The sequence below is a fragment of the Agelaius tricolor genome, unplaced genomic scaffold (genome assembly GCF_023055355.1).
Source record: "Agelaius tricolor isolate 1412-34295 unplaced genomic scaffold, bAgeTri1.0.p SCAF_99, whole genome shotgun sequence".
Taxonomy (NCBI): domain Eukaryota; kingdom Metazoa; phylum Chordata; class Aves; order Passeriformes; family Icteridae; genus Agelaius; species Agelaius tricolor.
In genome coordinates, this window is record NW_027269359.1 from 385,916 (window position 1) to 403,514 (window position 17,599).

Sequence of the window (17,599 nt, forward strand, 5' to 3'; positions counted from 1 at the left end):
ATTTTTAGGGGGTTTTAGGGGTGATTTTGGGGGGGAATTTCGGGGATTTTAGGGGTGATTTTGGGGGGAATTTCGGGGATTTTTAGGGGAGATTTTGGGGCGGATTTCAGGGATTTTTAAGGGAATTTAGAGGGGATTTTTAGGGGATTTTAGGGGGGGAATTTCGGGGATTTTCAGGGGATTTTATGGGTGATTTTGGTGGAAATTTTAGGGGATTTTAGGGGTGATTTTGGGGGAATTTTTAGGGGATTTTAGGGATGATTTTGGGGGGGAATTTCGGGGATTTTAGGGGTGATTTTGGGGCGGATTTCAGGGATTTTTAGCGGAATTTAAACGGGATTTTTTGTGGGGATTATTTGAGGAGGGGTCCCTAAATCCCGTCTCCCCCCCCCACCCCAGGAGGATGAGGGGGGTCCCGGCTCCTTCCCCGGGCGGGGGTCGCCGCCCCCCTCCCCCCCAGCCTCGCTGACCCCCGCCCTGGCCCTGACGGTGTTCGCGGCCTCGCTGAGCTCGCTCGGCTTCGGCTTCAACATCGGCGTCATCAACGCCCCCCAGAAGGTTGAGACCCCTCCCCTAATTAACCCGGACCCCTCCCCTAATTACCCAGACCCCTCCCCTAATTGGGGGAGAACCCCCTCCTCCAGAGACCCCTCCCCAAATTCGGGTGATCCCGCCCCTAAATTCCCCAGAGCCCTCCCCACATTCGCCAGACCCCGCCCCAAATTGGGGAGGCCCCTCCTGAAGACCCCTCCCCTAATTACCCAGACCCCTCCCCTAATTACCCAGACCCCGCCCCCAGAGACCCCTCCCCAAACGGGTGATTTCCGCCCCCCAAATTCCACAGACCCCTCCCCAAATTACGGAGACCCCTCCTGGAGACCTCTCCCCAAATTGGGGAGATCCTGCCCCAGATTCCCCAGACCCCTCCCCTAATTGCGGTGCTTTTCCCCCCAGAGACCCCTCCCCAAATTCCCCAGACCCTCCCGGAGACCCCTCCCCAAATTCAGGCGTCCCACTGAGTCCCTTCCCTCCCCAAATGGGTTCCCTGGGTGGGAACCCCCTCCCCAAATTCGGGTGTGCCCCCCTCCCCAAATTGGGCTTTCCCGTCCCTGGCTGGGTGTCCCCCCCCAGGAGCCCCCTCCCCAAATTGGGGTGCCCCACCCATAAATAGCTCCCTTGGTGGGAGCCCCCTCCCCAAATTGGGGTTCCCTTTCAATGAATGGGTGCCCCCTCCCCAAATTCGGGTGTCCCGTTGGGGTTCCCCCAACCCCAAATGGGTCCCTGGGTGGGAGCCCCCTCCCCAAACGGGGGTGTCCATTGCGAGTTCCCCCCTGGCCAAATGGGTCCCTGGGGGGAGCCCCCTCCCCAAATTCGGGTGTTCCCCCTCCCCAAATTCGGGTGTCCCCCTCCCCAGATTGGGGTGTCCCATTGGGGTTCCCCCCTGCCTAAATGGCTCCCTGGTGGGAGCCCCCTCCCCAAATTCGGGTGTTCCCCCTCCCCAAATCGGGGTTCCCCATCCCCAAATGGGTCCCTAGGTGGAGCCCCCTCCCCAAATTCGGGTGTTCCCCCTCCCCAAACTGGGGTGTCCCATTGGGGTTCCCCCATCCCCAAATGGCTCCCTGGGTGGAGCCCCCTCCCCAAATTCGGGTGTGTCCCCCTCCGCAGGTGATCGAGGTTGAGTACAACGCCACCTGGGCCCGGCGCTGGGGGTCGCCGCCCCCTCCCCAGACGCTCTCGCTGCTCTGGGCGCTCTCGGTCGCCATTTTCTCCGTGGGCGGGATGGGCACGGCCCTGGCGGGCGGGGCCATGGCCGAGCGCCTGGGCAGGTGAGGGGCGGGGCTTAAGAAGGGGCGGGGCTTGAAGGGGCGGGGCTTAAACGGGAGGGGATTTGAGGTAGGGAGGTGTGGGCGGGGATTGGAGGGGAAGGGGTTAAAAGGGGAGGGGTTTGAAGGGGTGAGGGCGGGGCTTAATGGGGTGGGGGAAGTGGGAGGGGCTTAAATGGGGCAGAGTGGGAGGGGATTGGAGGGGAAGGGGTTAAAGGGGGGGTGGAAAGGGAGAGGTGAAAGGAGTGGGGGCGGGGCTTAATAGGGTGTGGCAGAGTGGGCGGGGCGTAAGGAGGAGGAGAATTAAGGGCGGGGCTTAAATAGGAGGGTGTTTGAGGGGGTGGGGATTGGAGAGGGAGGGGTTAAAGGAGTGGGGGCGGGGCTTAATGGTGCGTGTGAGGGTAGGCGGGGCTTAATGGGGCGTGTCAGAGTGGGTGGGGCCTAAAGGGGATTGCTCAAATGGGCGTGGCTTCATCATTGGGGCACAAATGGGTGGAGCTTCAGAGGGCGTGCTCACCCCGGCCGTGGCCACGCCCCCTCCCCTCCCCTTCCTCCCCAGGAAAGGCGCCCTATTGGCCACCAACGGCCTGGCCGTGGTGGGCGGGGCCCTGATGGGCGGGGCCAAGCTGGGCCCCACCTACATCCTCATCATCATCGGCCGCTTCATCGTGGGCGCCTACTCAGGTGCGGCCTCACCTGGGGGAGTGGCTTGGCTCTGGGGGGGGGCGTGGCCTGGATGGGAGGGTGTGGCCTGTGTCTGTGTGGGTGTGACCTAGCAATATGGGGGTGTGGCCTGGCTCTGTGTGGGCGTGACCTGGTGGTTGAGTTGGCGTCAATTTTGGGCATTTTTGGGGCGATTTTTGGTGTGGATTTTGGAGGAATTTTTGAGATTTGGGGGGGGGAATTTGGGGGAATTTTGGGCAAATTTTTGAGATTTTTGGGGGGATCCCCCGCGGGCCAAGGGGCGTGTCCTATCTCTATGTGGGAGTGGCCTGCCTCTATATTTGCGTGGCCTGGCTGTTTAGTGGGCGTTAATTTTAGGGATTTTTGGGGCGATTTTTGGCGTGGATTTTGGAGGAATTTTTGAGATTTTGGGGGAGATTTTTGGGGTGGATTTCGGAGGAATTTTGGGCAAATTTTTGAGATTTTTGGTGGGCATTTTTGGGGGGTTCCCTCGCGGGCCAAGGGGCGTGTCCTCTCTCTGTGTGGGCGTGTCCTCTGTCCCGAGGGGCGTGTCCCGGCTGACCCCGCCCCTTCCAGGGCTGGTCTCGGTGCTGGTGCCGCTCTACGTGGGGGAGGTGGCGCCGCTGCGCCTGCGGGGGGCGCTGGGGACCCTGCACCAGCTCGGCATCGTCCTGGGCATCCTGGTGGCACAGGTGACAAACACGGGGGGCCCGGGAAGGGATTTTGGGGTCCAAGTGGGAAAATTTCGGGTCTCAGGGGGGAAAATTTGGGGTCCCAGGAAGGATTTTAGGGGTCCCAGAGGGGAAATTCGAGGTCCCAGATGGAAATTTTGGAGTCTGAGGGGGAAAATTTGGGGTTCCAGGCGGGAAATTTGGGGTCCCAGATCGGAAATTTGGGGGTCCCAGAGGGAAATTTGGGGCCTGCAGGGTTGGGCAGGGCTTCGGTGGGTGGGGCTTGAGTGGGAGGAGTCATTGTGGGCGGGGCTTGGATGGGGATGGGTCAATTATGGTGGTGGGGATGCTCCGCCCACCCTGGGGGGTGTGAGTGGGCGGGGCTTGAAGCGGTGGGCGTGGCTTTGGAGGACGTGGAGTTGGGGAGGGGTGTGGCTTTGAGGGGCGGGGCTTGAGTGGGAGGGGTAGTTGTGGGCGGGGCTTAATGGGGAGGGGTCTTTGTGTGAGGAGATCTTGGGCTCCTTGGGGAGCAGGTGGGCGGGGCCTCAGGGGGGTGGGCGTGGCCTGGAGGGGGGCGTGGCTTGGACGGGCACGGCTGAGGGTCCTGAGGGGATTTTGGGGCGCTCAGGGGAGAATTTGGGACCCCTGCCGCGACACCTCGCGACACACCCCTCCCCCTCGCGACAGAGCGCCAAACCCCACCTTATATCGCGACATCCCGCCATTTACATCCTCATATCGCCCCCTTCTGCCCGTCTATCTCGCGATATCCCGCGATATCCCGTGATATCCCGCGATATCGCGGCCTCTCCCGCAGGTGCTGGGGCTGCGGGCGCTGCTGGGGACGCCGAGGGCGTGGCCGGCGCTGTTGGGGGCGGGGCTGCTGCCGGCGGCGCTGCAGCTGCTGCTGCTGCCGCTGTGTCCCGAGAGCCCCCGGTTCCTGCTGGCCCGGGGCCAGCGCGGCCGCGCGCGCCGCGGTGAGTGCGGGAGCCTTCGGCCTCGCCGCTGGGGCTCCGGGCTCTTCCTCTTCCTCTTCCTCCATCGCGATTCTTCCTCTCCTTCAGCTTCGTTTTCCTCCTCTTCCTCGCTGCCTTCCGTCCTCCTCTCCCTCCTTCATTCCCTTCTTCTTCCTCTTCATCCTCCTCCTCCATTCCCCTCTTCCTCCACTTTCTCTGTCCCAAATTTTCCTCCTCGCCCTCCTCTTCCTCTGTCCTGATTTTTCTTCCTCTTCCTCTTCCTCTTCCCCAAATTTTCCTCCTCACCTTCCTCTATCTCCTGCTCCTCCTCTTCTTCAATCCCTGTTCTTCCTCCCCACCTTCATCTTCCGCTATCCCAAATTTTCCTCTTCCTCTTCCTCTTCCTCTTCCTCTTCCTCTTCCTCTTTCTCTTCCTCTTCCCCCATCCCGATTCTTCCTCCTCCTCTTCCTCAACCCCCGTTTTCTCCTCACCTTCATCCTCCTCATCCTCACTTTCCTTCCTCCCCTTCCCCTTCCCCTTCCCCTTCCTCTCCCTCACCTTCCTCCTCCTCCTCCTCCTCCTCCCCCCCTCCCCCTTTCACAACAAGCCCCACCCCTTTTTTCCCCCCAGGCCTCTCACGATTGGCCGGCCCTGCGGCGGAGGCGGGGCTGGCGGCGCTGGAGGCGGAGCTTGGCCGAGGCCCCGCCCCCAAGGTGGGGCTGCTGGAGCTGTGCCGGAGCCGCCGTTACCGGCAGCCGCTGATCGTGACGCTGGGGCTGCAGCTGGCGCAGCAGCTCTCGGGCATCAACGCGGTAAAAACGGGGCGAAAACACCCGAAAAAGGGAAAAATGGCGAAAAAATGGCGCAAAAACGGCGAAAAATGGGCCGAAAATGAGCATAAATGGGCGTAGTTTAAGGGAAACAGGCGTGGTTTAAGGGAAATGGGCGTGGCCATGGTGTCACGCTGGGGCTGCAGCTGGCGCAGCAGCTCTCGGGCATCAACGCGGTAAAAACGGGGCAAAACCGCCCAAAAACGGGAAAAATGGCAAAAATGGCGCAAAAATGGCGCAAAACTGGCGAAAAATGGGCGGAAAATGAGCAGAAATGGGCGTGGTTTAAGGAAAATGGGTGGGGCCTCGTGGGCGCGGCCACTTTGGGATTGGGCGTGGCCAGAGCTGGTTCAATGTGAGTGGGGGGATTTTTTAAGGGTGGGGCTTCCTGTGGGTGTGGTCATAAGGGGTGTGGCTTAATGGGGCGTGTCCTCCTGCTGATCACACCCCTTTCCCAATCCCAGATCTTCTACTATTCGACGTCCATCTTTGAGGGGGCGGGGCTTAAGGACCCGGCCGTGGGCACCATCGGAACGGGCGTGGTCAATGTGGTGGCCACCGCCCTATCGGTAAGCCATGCCCACTGCCACATCCGGTGGTCATGAGTGGGTGTGGTGCCATTTGGGGGCGTGTCATGGATGGAGGGGGTCTCATTGTGGGCGTGGTCTCACTGGGGTGTGGCCCTGGTGGGTGGGGCCTTCCAGGTGGGTGTGGTTATGGTGGGCATGGTCATGAAGGGGGAGGAGTCTCAAGGGGTATGGTCATGGGGAGTGGTCTCGTGGTGGGTGTGGTCACAAGTGGGAGGAGTCTCGATGGGCGCGGTCACAATGGGGTGTGGTCTTTGTGATGGGAGTGGTCATTCGGAGTGGTTTCCATGTGGGCGTGGCCATGGGGAGTGGACTGGTGGTGGGCGTGGTCACAACTTGGGTCTCACGGTATGGGTGTGGTCACAAGGGGAGGAGCCTCACAGATGGGCGTGGCCACAAACCGGTAGAGTTCCTGTAACTGGATGGGCTGGCCCCCTGGTGGGCGTGGCCTCCCGATGGGCGTTTCCGGTCTAAGCCCCGCCCCCTGCGGCAGGTGGTGCTGGTGGAGCGGGCGGGGCGCCGCGTGCTGCAGCTGGTGGGGCTGCTGGGAATGATGGGATGCGCCGGGACCCTGGGCGTGGCCCTCAAGGTGAGCACGGGCGGGACCCAAAAATCCCAACCTCGGAGCCCAAAATCACTTGGGACCCCAAAATCCAACACGGGAACCCAAAGTCACCTGGAACTCCCCAAAAAATCCCAAATCCGAAAAAAATTTTTTAAAAAATCCCACCCCAAAAAAAAAAAAAAAATTCCAAAAAGAATCCAAAAAAAATCAGAAAAAAATCCGAAAAAAAATCCGAAAAAAATCCGAAAAAAAAAAAATCAGAAAAAAATCAGAAAATAATCCGAAAAAAAAATCAGAAAAAATCAGAAAAAAAATCAGAAAAAAAAAATCAGAAAAAAATCCGAAAAAGTTCCAAAAAAACTCAAAAAAAAATCCGAAAAAAACCCAGAAAAAAAAACAGAAAAAAATCCCAAAAAAATCCCAAAAAAATCCCAAAAAATCCGAAAAAAAATCCGAAAAAAATCAGAAAAAAATCAGAAAAAAATCAGAAAAAAATCCGAAAATTCCCCCAAAAATCCCCGTTTTTTCTCGGCAGCTCGGGGGTCCCGTTTGGGGCGCGCTGGCCCTGGGCTCGGCGCTGGCCTTTGTGGGGTTTTTCGCGGTGGGGCCGGGCCCCCTGCCCTGGTTCGTTGGGGCCGAGCTGTTCCCGCCCGGGCCCCGCGGGGCCGCGCTGGCCCTGGCCGGGCTCGTGAACTGGGCCAGCAACACGGCCGTGGCCATGGCCTTCCCCCCGCTGCAGGTAAATCCGGGGATTTTCGGGCATTTTGGGGTCATTTATGGGGTTTGGGGGATTTTTGGGGTGATTTTGGGGCAGTTTTGGGGGGGTTTATGGGGGTTTTTGAGGGGTTTCTGGGGCAGTTTTGGGGATTTTTGGGGTGATTTTGGGGCACTTTTGGGGGATTTTATGGGGATTTTTGAGGGGTTTTTGGGGCAGTTTTGGGGGGGTTTAAGGGGATTTTTGAGGGGGTTTTGGGGCAGTTTTGGGGGATTTTATGGGATTTTTGAGGGGTTTTTGGGGTAGTTTTGGGGTTTTATGGGATTTTTGAGGGGTTTTTGGGGCAGTTTTTGGGGGGTTTATGGGGGTTTTTGAGGGATTTTATGGGTTTTTTCAGGGGGTTTTGGGGCAGCTTTGGGGGCGTTTATGTGGAATTTTGAGGTGATTTTGGGGCAGTTTTATGGGGATTTAATGGGGATTTAATGGGGATTTTAGGGGCAGTTTTGGGATTTTGGGGTGGTTTCAGGGCGGGGGGTTTTTGGGGAGATTTTGGGAGGATTTTGGGGGGAGATTTTGGGAGGATTTTGGGGATGGCTTGGGAGCTTTTATGGGATTTTGGAGGGATTTTGGAGCGTATTTAGGGCGTTTTGGGGGGATTTTGGGGCATTTTTAGGGTGATTTTGGGGGAATTTTGAGGAGATTTTGGGAGGATTTTGGGATTGTTTATGGGAGTTTTGGGCATTTAATTTTCCCCCCAATTCTTCCCATTTTTTTACCCCAGAAAAACCTCAATTTTTTCCCAATTTCCCTCCCAAAAATCCCAATTTTTCCCCCCAAAACCCCATCTATTTTTTTTTTCCCCCCAAAATTTTTTTTTCCCAAAAATCCCATTTTTCTCCCCAGGACGCCATGGGCCCCCTGGTGTTCCTCCTTTTCGGGGGGCTCCTGGGGGGTTTCTCCCTCTTCACCTTCCTGCTGCTCCCCGAGACCCGAGGCCGCCCCTTCCCCGACCCCCGGGACCCCCAAAATGCCCCAAACTCCTCCCCCCTGGCCCTGCTGGGGCCCCCCGAGAAGGACACGGAGCTGCAGAGCCTGGCCGGCCACGAGGAGCCCTGAAATCGGGGGAAAACCCCAAAATTTGGGGCAATTTTGGGGCAAAATCCCAAAAATTTGGGGTTTTTTTTGAGCCCTTTTTGGCCAATATTGGGGCACCCCCCCCGTCGAATTTTGGGGGGTTTTTTTTGGGGCATCCCCCCCAGATATTTGAGGGGTTTTTATGGCAGTAGGGGCCGATTCGGGGGTGCCCCCTAAAAATTTGGGGCTTTTTGGGGCAAAACCCCAAAAATTTGGGTTTTTTTTAAGGCGCTTTTGGGCCGATTTTTGAGGTGTTTGGGCCCTTTTGGGTCGATTTTCAGGGGTCCCCCCAAATTTTACGTTTTTTTGGAGTGGATTTTGAGGGTCCTCCCAAAATCTGGGGCTTTCGGGGTCGATTTTGGGGCTTCCCACCCCCAATTTTGTGGTTTTTTGAGGCGACCCCAAAAATTTGGTTTTTTAAAGACATTTTTGGGGGCGATTTTTGGTTTTTTGGCCCCTTTCAGGCTGATTTGGAGGAGCCCCCCCCAAAATTTTGGGGGATTTTATGGGGGGCCCCAAATTTTTTGGGTTTTTTTCCCCCACATTGTATTTGGGGAGGGATTTTGGGAGGATTTGGGGAGGATTTGGGGATTTTTGGGGCCTCCCTCCCCCGGTTGTAAATAAAGGTGAGAACAAAACAGCGGCGACTGTTAAATTTGAAGGATTTGTGGAAAATTGGGGAATTTTGGAGGAATGTTGGGAATTTTAGAGAATTTTAGAGGAATTTTTGGGAAATTTGGGGAGTTTTGGGGATGGGGGAGGGGAAAAGGGGCGGACCTCCCCGAAATTTAGGAGGGGCAGGGCCAGACCCCCAAATTGGGAAGATTTAACCCCAAAATTGGGAGTGGGGGAAGGGATTTGAGGGGCGGGGCCTCCAAATTTCGGCTCCTTTAAGCACAAGCCCCGCCCCTCTAGAGACCACGCCCCTCTCGCGTCCCATTGGTGGATCCGCGGCACTGCCGCCTCTGATTGGTCGAGGGCCTCGTGGCGCGCACGCGGGCCGGGAGGGGGCGCCACGTGAGCGTCGGCGGGAGGCGCATGCGCAGTGATGAGACCTCGCGGTGCGTCCGCATAAATCTACATTTACATTTACATAAATCTACATAAATCCCGGCCGCTGGCGATGAGGCGATCAACGTCATTAAGCTCATTTGCATAACGAGCGCTGCAGGCGGGCGTTGCCATGGCAACGACTCCCCCCCTTTCCCCACCCCCAAAAGGCGCCTGAGGTGAGGCCAGGCCTCGCCCGCCGCGTGCTCCAAATCTCGCGAAAAGTCGCCGGTGACGCCGCGTTCCCCTTAGCGAAATCTCGCGAGATCCGAGGGCGGTCAGGCCGATCGCAGTGCGGCGCTCTCGCGAGATCACGCCAACAGCGCCGCGCTGCTCAGCGCCGCAAATCTCGCGAGAACCCGCGCGCGGGGCGGTGCCGCCATGCCTTAACCCCACCCTCCCTCATTTTGCGCATGCGCACATCCCTCACGGCACCACCCTTCCTCTGTGTGCGCATGCTCAGCTCCTTCCGCGGCGCGGCCCCACCCACTCCGCGCATGCTCAGTGCCGTTCCTCCCCCCCGCCCCGGGGCGGGCGCGCATGCGCGGTGGGGCCCGGGGGGTTGCAGCAGCTCCAGCGCGGCGGCGGTTCGGGCTTCGGGGCTCGCGGGCGCGGGGGTGAGTCCGGGCCCGGCCCCGGGGGGTTCCGGGGGGCGGCCTCGCCCTTTGGGGAGGTGGGGGAGAAGCTCCGCGATGGCTCCCGATCCTTTCCCGGGGCGGTTTTCCCCTCAGGCCCGGCCTAGGCCGCGCCCGCCCGCCAGGGGGCCGCGTGGCGGCGGCGGCGAGGGCGCGACCCCCCCCCAACCCCCCCATAGACGGAATTTGGGGACCCCCCCCGAACCCTTATAAGGAATTTGGGGACCCCCCGAAACTCCTTATAAGGAAATGGGGGACCCCCGACTTTTCATATAAAGAAATTGGGGAGCCTCGATTTTCCATATAAGGAAACGGGGGACCCCTGGGTTTCCATATAAGGAAGTTGGGGGACCCCCCTCAATTCCATATAAGGAAGACGGGGAGCCCCCAATTCCATATAAGGAAACGGGGAGACCCTCGGGTTTCCATATTAGGAAGTTGGGGACCCCCGCCGCTCCTTATAAGGCAAAGGGGGAGCCACCAACGCCATATAAGGAAATGGGGGACCCCCAAACTTCCTTATAAGGACATGAGGGACCCTCAAAACTCCTTATAAGGAATTTGGGGAGCTCCCAACTCCATATAAGGAATTGTGGGGGGGCCTAAAAGGAAGGGATTCCCCTCCCTGTACAAAATACTCAGGGAAACCCCCCAAAAAAAACCCCAAAATTCCCCCCAAAACCCCCCCTGGACCCCCCCAAATTCCCCCTCCCCGACCTCCCAGCTTCCCCCCCAGGACGGGATTTTTGGGGGAACCCCCAAAATTTGGGGGGGGGGCGGGGGAGGGGTGAGGCCGGGTCCCCACGTGACACCGCCCCTCCCCCCACCTGGATTTTGGGGTTCCCCTCCCCCATTTTTGGCTCCCGATTCTCCTTTTCTGGGGCTCCCCGACCCTTTTTTGGGGTTTCCCTTTTTTGGGGTTTCCCATTTTTGGGATTCCCTTTCCCATTATAGGGTCCCCTTTTTTGGGGTCCCCACCCCCTTTTTCCTCTCCTTTTCCCACTTTAATCCCAATTTTTGGGGTCATCCGACCTTCCCCAAGCCCCAAATTTTTCAGGCTTCTCCCTAACTCCCCAAATTTCACTTTCCCCACTTCCTGACCCCCCAAATTTTGGGGTTCCCTACCCCTTTAACCCCTTTTTCGGGCATCTCCACCTCCTTTTTCGGCTTTGTTTTCTCACTTTAATCCCAATTTTTCTGCTCCCCCGACCCCCAAATTTTTCAGGCTTCTCCCTGACCCCCCAAATTTCACTTTCCCCACTTCCTGACCCCCCAAAATTTTGGGGTTCCCCACCCATTTAACCCCTTTTTTTAGGGGTTCTCCCTGACCCCCCAAATTTCACTCTCCCCACTTCCTGACTCCCCAAATTTTGGGGTCCTCATCCTTTTAACCCTCCCAATTTTGGGTTTTCCACCCCCTGACTTCTCTTTTTTGAATTCCCCGACCCCTTTTTCATCTCCTTTAACCCCAATTTTTTGGCTTCCCCAACACTCCCCGACCCCCAAATTTTTCCTGCTTGTTCCTGACCCCCCAAATTTCTCTTTCCCCATTTCCTGACCCCCCCAAATTTTGGGGTTCCCTATCCCTTTAACCCCTTTTTCAGACGTCTCCACCTCCTTTTTGGGCTTTGTTTTCTCACTTCAACCCCAATTTTTCGGCTCCCCCGACCTTCCCCGACCCCCAAATTTTTCCTGCTTGTCCCTGACCCCCCAAATTTCACTTTCCCCGCCCCAAATCCCGTTTTTTTTTTTGGGAATCTCCCCCCAGAGAGGCGATGGCCGACGACCTGGACTTCGAGACGGGCGATGCGGGGGCCTCGGCCACGTTCCCCATGCAGTGCTCGGCGCTGCGCAAGAACGGCTTCGTGGTGCTCAAGGGCCGCCCCTGCAAGATCGTGGAGATGAGCACCTCCAAAACGGGCAAGCACGGCCACGCCAAGGTGGGGGAGACGCTGGGGGGTGCAGGAAATCCCGGTGGGGAGGGAGAAATTCCCGAGGAAATCCCAAATTCCTGAGCCGAGTCAGCCCCGAGTGATTCTGGTTCCTGCAGAGGTGATCAGAGCCATTTTGGGGGCTCTGATTCTCCCAAAAATGCCCCCAAATCCCCACAAAAATCCCCAAAATTGGGTATTTGGGATGCCAAGGTGGCCAAAATCGTGGGAAACCCCAGAAATTCCTGGTGGGGAGGGAGAAATTCCCGAGGAAATCCCAAATTCCTGAGCTGAGTTAGGCCTGGGTGATCCCGGTTCCTGCAGAGCTTCTTGGAGCCATTTTGGGGGCTCTGATCACCTAAAAATGACCCAAAAACCCAACAAAAAAGCCCCAAATTGGGAATTTGGGATGCCAAGGTGGCCAAAATCGTGGGAAACCCCAGAAATTCCTGGTGGGGAGGGAGAAATTCCCGAGGAAATCCCAAATTCCTGAGCTGAGTCAGCCCTGAGTGATCCCGGTTCCTGCAGAGCTTCTTGGAGCCATTTTGGGGGCTCTGATTCTCCCAAAAATGCCCCCAAAACCCAACAAAAAATCCCCAAATTGGGAATTTGGGATGCCAAGGTGGCCAAAATCGTGGGAAACCCCAGAAATTCCTGGTGGGGAGGGAGAAATTCCCGAGGAAATCCCAAATTCCTGAGCTGAGTCAGCCTGAGTGATCCCGGTTCCTGCAGAGCTTCTTGGAGCCATTTTGGGGGCTCTGATTCTCCCAAAAATGCCCCCAAAACCAACAAAAAATCCCCAAATTGGGAATTTGGGATGCCAAGGTGGCCAAAATCGTGGGAAACCCCAGAAATTCCTGGTGGGGAGGGAGAAATTCCCGAGGAAATCCCAAATTCCTGAGCCGAGTTAGGCCCGGGTGATCCCGGTTCCTGCAGAGCTTCTTGGAGCCATTTTGGGGGCTCTGATCACCTAAAAATGACCCAAAAACCCAACAAAAAAAGCCCCAAATTGGGAATTTGGGATGCCAAGGTTGCCAAAATCCTGGGAAAGTCCCAAAATTCCTGCTGGGATGGGAGAAATTCCCGAGGAAATCCCAAATTCCTGAGCCGAGTCAGCGCCGAGTGATCCCGGTTCCTGCAGAGGTGATCAGAGCCATTTTGGGGATTTGATCACCTAAAAATGATCCAAAAAAACCCCAGAAAATCCCCAAAATTGGGAATTTGGGATGCCAAGGTTGCCAAAATCCTGGGAAAGTCCCAAAATTCCTGCTGGGATGGGAGAAATTCCCGAGGAAATCCCAAATTCCTGAGCTGAGTTAGGCCTGGGTGATCCCGGTTCCTGCAGAGGTGATCGGAGCCATTTTGGGGGCTCTGATTCTCCCAAAAATTCCAAAATTTGGGAATTTGGGATGCCAAGGTAGGCAGAATCCTGGGGAAATGCTGGAATTCCCAAGAAAATCCCCAAATTCCTGGGAAAATCCCAAAAATCCTGAGCTGAGTTAGCCCTGAGTGGTTGAGGTTCCCTCATGGGAGCCTTTTTTGGGCTCTGATCACCCAAAAAAATGCCCCAAAAACTTGCAAAAAAAAAAAAACAAACCAAAAAACCCAAGAAATTGGGAATGCCAAGGGAGCCAAAATGGCAGGAAATCTTGGAATTCTTGGTGGGAAGGGAGAAATTCCTGAGGAGAAAATCCCAAATTCCTGAGGAGAAAATCCCGAATTCTTGAGGAGAAAATCCCAAATTCTTGAGGAGAAAATCCCAAATTCCTGAGGGGGAAAACCCCAAATTCCTGAGGAGAAAATCCCAAATTCCTGAGGAGAAAAATCCCAAATTCCTGAGGAGAAAACCCCAAATTCCTGAGGAGAAAATCCCAAATTCCTGAGGAGAAAACCCCAAATTCCTGAGGAGAAAATCCCAAATTCCTGAGGGGAAAATCCCAAATTCCTGAGGAGAAAATCCCAAATTCCTGAGGAGAAAATCCCAAATTCCTGAGGAGAAAAATCCCAAATTCCTGAGGAGAAAATTCCAAATTCCTGAGGAGAAAAAATCCCAAATTCTTGAGGAGAAAATTCCAAATTCCTGAGGAGAAAACCCCAAATTCCTGAGGGGGAAAATCCCAAATTCCTGAGCTGAGTCAGCCCCGAGTGATCCTGGTCCTACAGAGCCTCCCCTGGGCTCCGATTGCTCCAAAAAATGCCCCAAAAATGCCCAAAACATCCCCAAAAAATCCCCAAAAATTGTTTCCAGGTGCACCTGGTGGGCATCGACATCTTCACGGGCAAGAAGTACGAGGACATCTGTCCGTCCACCCACAACATGGACGTGCCCAACATCAAACGGAACGACTTCCAGGTAACGCACCTGGGACAGGTAACACACCTGGGACACACCTGGGACACACCTGTACACACCTGTAACACACCTGTAACATACCTGGGACACACCTGTACACACCTGGGACACACCTGGGACACACCTGTACACACCTGTAACACACCTGTAACATACCTGGGACACACCTGTACACACCTGGGACACACCTGGGACAGGTAACGCACCTGGGACACACCTGTAACACACCTGTACATAACTGTAACACACCTGGGACAGGTAACACACACCTGGGACACGTCTGTACACACCTGGGACAGGTAAAACACACCTGGGGATACACCTGTAACACACCTGGGGTAACACACCTGTACACGCCTGTAACACACCTGTGATACACCTGGGACAGGTAACACACCTGGGCATACACCTGTAACACACCTGTATGGGTAACACACCTGTGATACGCCTGTAACACACCTGGGACAGGTAACACACCTGTACATACCTGTAACACACCTGGGACACACCTGGGACAGGTAACACACCTGTGCACACCTGTAACACACCTGGGACACACCTGCACACACCTGTACAGGTAACACACCTGTACATACCTGTAACACACCTGTACACACCTGGGACAGGTAACACACCTGGGACAGGTAACACACCTGTGCACACCTGTACATACCTGTAACACACCTGTACACACCTGGGACAGGTAACACACCTGCACACATCTGGGGATCCAGCTGTTCCTACCTGTTCTTACCTGCCTGTTGTACAGTCGGTGCTGATGGGTGACCTGTGCCTTCCACCTGTGCCTTCCACCTGTGCCTTCCACCTGTCCCTGTCTGTGTGTACCTGTCCATATCTGTGTATCTCACCTGTCCATACCTGTATCTCACCTGTCTCTCACCTGTCCCACCTGCAGCTCATTGGCATCCAGGACGGGTACCTGTGTGTGTCACGTGTATCTCACCTGTCTCACACCTGTCCATACCTGTGTGTGTCACCTGTCCATACCTGTCTCTCACCTGTCCATACCTGTCCCTCACAGCTCATTGGCATCCAGGACGGGTACCTGTGTGTGTCACCTGTCCATACCTGTGTGTGTCACCTGTCCATACCTGTCTCTCACCTCTCACCTGTCCCTCACAGCTCATTGGCATCCAGGACGGGTACCTGTGTGTGTCACATGTCTCTCACCTGTCTCTCACCTGTCCCACCTGTAGCTCATTGGCATCCAGGACGGGTACCTGTGTGTGTCACGTGTATCTCGTGTATCTCACCTGTCACACCTGTCTCTCACCTGTCCATACCTGTCTCTCACCTGTCTCTCACCTGTCTCTCACCTGTCCCACCTGTAGCTCATTGGCATCCAGGACGGGTACCTGTCGCTGCTCCAGGACAGCGGGGAGGTGCGGGAGGATCTGCGGCTGCCGGAGGGGGAGCTGGGCCGGGAGATCGAGCAGAAATACGACTGCGGCGAGGAGATCCTGGTATACTGGGGATACTGGGTTATACTGGGAATACTGGGATGGGTTATACTGGGATGGGTTATACTGGGTTATACTGGGATGGTTATACTGGGTTATACTGGTTATACTGGGATGGGTTATAGTGGGGAGATGCAGCAGAAATACGACTGCGGCGAGGAGATCCTGGTATATGGGTTATACTGGTTTATACTGGTTTATACTGGGAATACTGGGATGGGTTATACTGGTTATACTGGGATGGGTTATACTGGTTTATTCTGGGTTATACTGGGATGGTTATACTGGGTTATACTGGGGAGACCGAGCAGAAATACGACTGCGGTGAGGAAATCCTGGTACACTGGTTTATACTGGGTTATACTGGTTATACTGGGATGGTTATACTGGGAATACTGGGATGGGTTATACTGGTTTGTACTGGATTATAGTGGGAATACTGGTTTATACTGGGATGGGTTATATGGTTATACTGGGCTATACTGGGATGGGTTATACTGGGAATACTGGGTTATACTGGGATGGGTTACACTGGTTATACTGGTTTATACTGGGATGGTTATACTGGCTTATACTGGGTTATACTGGTCTGTACTGGGTTATACTGGGGGAGCTGAGATAGACTGGGTTGTACTGCTTTATACTGGTTTATACTGGTCCGTACTGGTTCATACTGGTTTATACCAGTCCATACTGGTCTGTACTGGTTCATACTGGTTTATACCAGTCCATACTGGTTTTTACTGGTCCCTACTGGTTTGTACCGGTCCATACTGGTCCGTACTGGTTCATACTGGTTTTCCCTTGCTCCCAGATCACGGTGCTGTCGGCGATGACCGAGGAAGCCGCTGTCGCGATCAAAGCCATGGCCAAATAGGGCAGGTGGGCGGGGCCACGCCAAATATGGGGAAAGGGGGCGGGGCTGAGGCTGAATATTGGGAAAGGGGCGGGCCCAGGGCCAAATATGGCAAAGGGGGCGGGGCCGTGGACAAATATGGGAAAGGGAACTGAGATGAAGCCAAATATGGTAAAAGGGGCGTGGTATCGCAAAGGGGTGGAGCTGTAGCAAATAAGAAAGGGGGCGGGGCCGTGCCAAATAAGGGAAAGGGGCGGGGATTGGGAGGTAAAGAAGGTGGGGGCGGGGCCTCGCGATGCCCATTTTGGGATTTGGATTCCCCGTTTTGGGTCTGGGGGGGTCCCTTTGGGATTTGGGGTCCCCGTTTTGGGTCTGGGGGGGTCATTGGGGGTCCCCATTTTGGGGTCCCCATTTTGGGTCCGGGGTTCCCATTTTGGGTCTGGGGGGGTCATTGGGGGGGGTCATTGGGGGTTCCCATTTTGGGGTCCCCATTTTGGGTCTGGGGTCCCATTGGGGGGGGTTCCCATTTCGGGGTCCCCATTTTGGGTCTGGGGGGGTCATTGGAGGGTTCCCATTTCGGGGTCCCCATTTTGGGTCTGGGGTCCCCATTTTGGGTCTGGGGTCCCCATTTTGGGGTCTGGGGTCCCGTTCTGGTCCCAGCCCCTCCCCCCCTCTCTCTCTCCAGGCGGCGCCGCCGGGGTCGGGCCGGGCCCCTCCCCCACCTGCAGCAGCCGCGGGGGGTGGGGGGGGGGGGGAGGGGGAGGTGGGGGAGGGGCGCGAGGGGGGAGGGGCTCAAACTCTGTGGGCGGGGCTGGAGGGGTCCCCCCGCCCCTCCCCCCCCTCAAACCCCTCCCCCCCTCCCCGCGGTGGGGGAGGGGGGCGCCCCTCCATAAGGGAGGGGGAGGGGCGGCCCCAGGCTCCTCCCCCTTCTCTCTCTTTTGGCTCCTCCCCCTTTTTCGCTCCTCCCCCTTTTTCGCCCCTTCCCCCCCCCCCCTCGTTGGGGCCTCGCCGGATGGGAAACAAATAAATAAATAAATAAATAATTAAAGCGAGGGGTTCGTTAATTAACGGCGTTAATTGGGGAGGGGCCCCAGGACTGAGTGACCACAGAGTGACCATGGGACAGAGTGACCACAGGACAGAGTGACCACAGGACAGAGCCCGATGGACAGAGTGACCAAGGACAGAGTGACCACAGAGTGACCACAGAGTGACCATGGACAGAGTGACCACAGGACAGAGTGACCACAGAGTGACCACAGAGTGACCAAGGACAGAGTGACCACTGAGTGACCACAGGACAGAGTGACCAAGGACAGAGTGACCG

General features: G+C 56.2%; 2 protein-coding genes across 3 annotated transcripts; both read left to right on the forward strand.

Annotated features, from left to right (window-relative positions):
* The first annotated feature begins 348 nt into the window (after window positions 1-348).
* SLC2A4 (solute carrier family 2 member 4) lies at window positions 349-8,604 on the forward strand. 2 transcript variants are annotated; one of them, XM_071419069.1, is made up of 10 exons: window positions 349-558; window positions 1,666-1,826; window positions 2,383-2,507; window positions 3,084-3,199; window positions 3,996-4,155; window positions 4,766-4,947; window positions 5,430-5,534; window positions 6,046-6,141; window positions 6,653-6,856; window positions 7,736-8,604. In XM_071419069.1, exons 2-10 carry the CDS (start codon window positions 1,780-1,782, stop codon window positions 7,946-7,948), a joined length of 1,248 nt encoding a protein of 415 aa, XP_071275170.1. In that variant the 5' UTR covers window positions 349-558; window positions 1,666-1,779; the 3' UTR covers window positions 7,949-8,604. The 2 variants fall into 2 exon arrangements, with proteins under 2 accessions (XP_071275170.1, XP_071275169.1); XM_071419068.1 differs by lacking the exons at window positions 349-558; window positions 1,666-1,826 and having other exon boundaries at window positions 2,154-2,507.
* An 870-nt stretch (window positions 8,605-9,474) lies between these two features.
* EIF5A (eukaryotic translation initiation factor 5A) lies at window positions 9,475-17,320 on the forward strand. Its single transcript, XM_071419064.1, has 6 exons — window positions 9,475-9,633; window positions 11,420-11,591; window positions 13,831-13,935; window positions 15,288-15,419; window positions 16,231-16,298; window positions 16,958-17,320. Exons 1-5 carry the CDS (start codon window positions 9,557-9,559, stop codon window positions 16,291-16,293), a joined length of 549 nt encoding a protein of 182 aa, XP_071275165.1. The 5' UTR covers window positions 9,475-9,556; the 3' UTR covers window positions 16,294-16,298; window positions 16,958-17,320.
* Window positions 17,321-17,599: the final 279 nt, after the last annotated feature.

Coding starts and splice junctions, on each gene's coding strand:
- SLC2A4 (XM_071419068.1), top strand. CDS start 2,312: ATGGGTGGAGCTTCAGAGGGCGTGCTCACCCCGGCCGTGGCCACGCCC. Junction 4,948..5,429: donor AGCTCTCGGGCATCAACGCG/GTAAAAACGGGG, acceptor TCCCAATCCCAG/ATCTTCTACTATTCGACGTC. Junction 6,142..6,652: donor CCCTGGGCGTGGCCCTCAAG/GTGAGCACGGGC, acceptor TTTTCTCGGCAG/CTCGGGGGTCCCGTTTGGGG.
- EIF5A (XM_071419064.1), top strand. CDS start 9,557: ATGCGCGGTGGGGCCCGGGGGGTTGCAGCAGCTCCAGCGCGGCGGCGG. Junction 11,592..13,830: donor GCAAGCACGGCCACGCCAAG/GTGGGGGAGACG, acceptor AATTGTTTCCAG/GTGCACCTGGTGGGCATCGA. Junction 13,936..15,287: donor TCAAACGGAACGACTTCCAG/GTAACGCACCTG, acceptor TCCCACCTGTAG/CTCATTGGCATCCAGGACGG.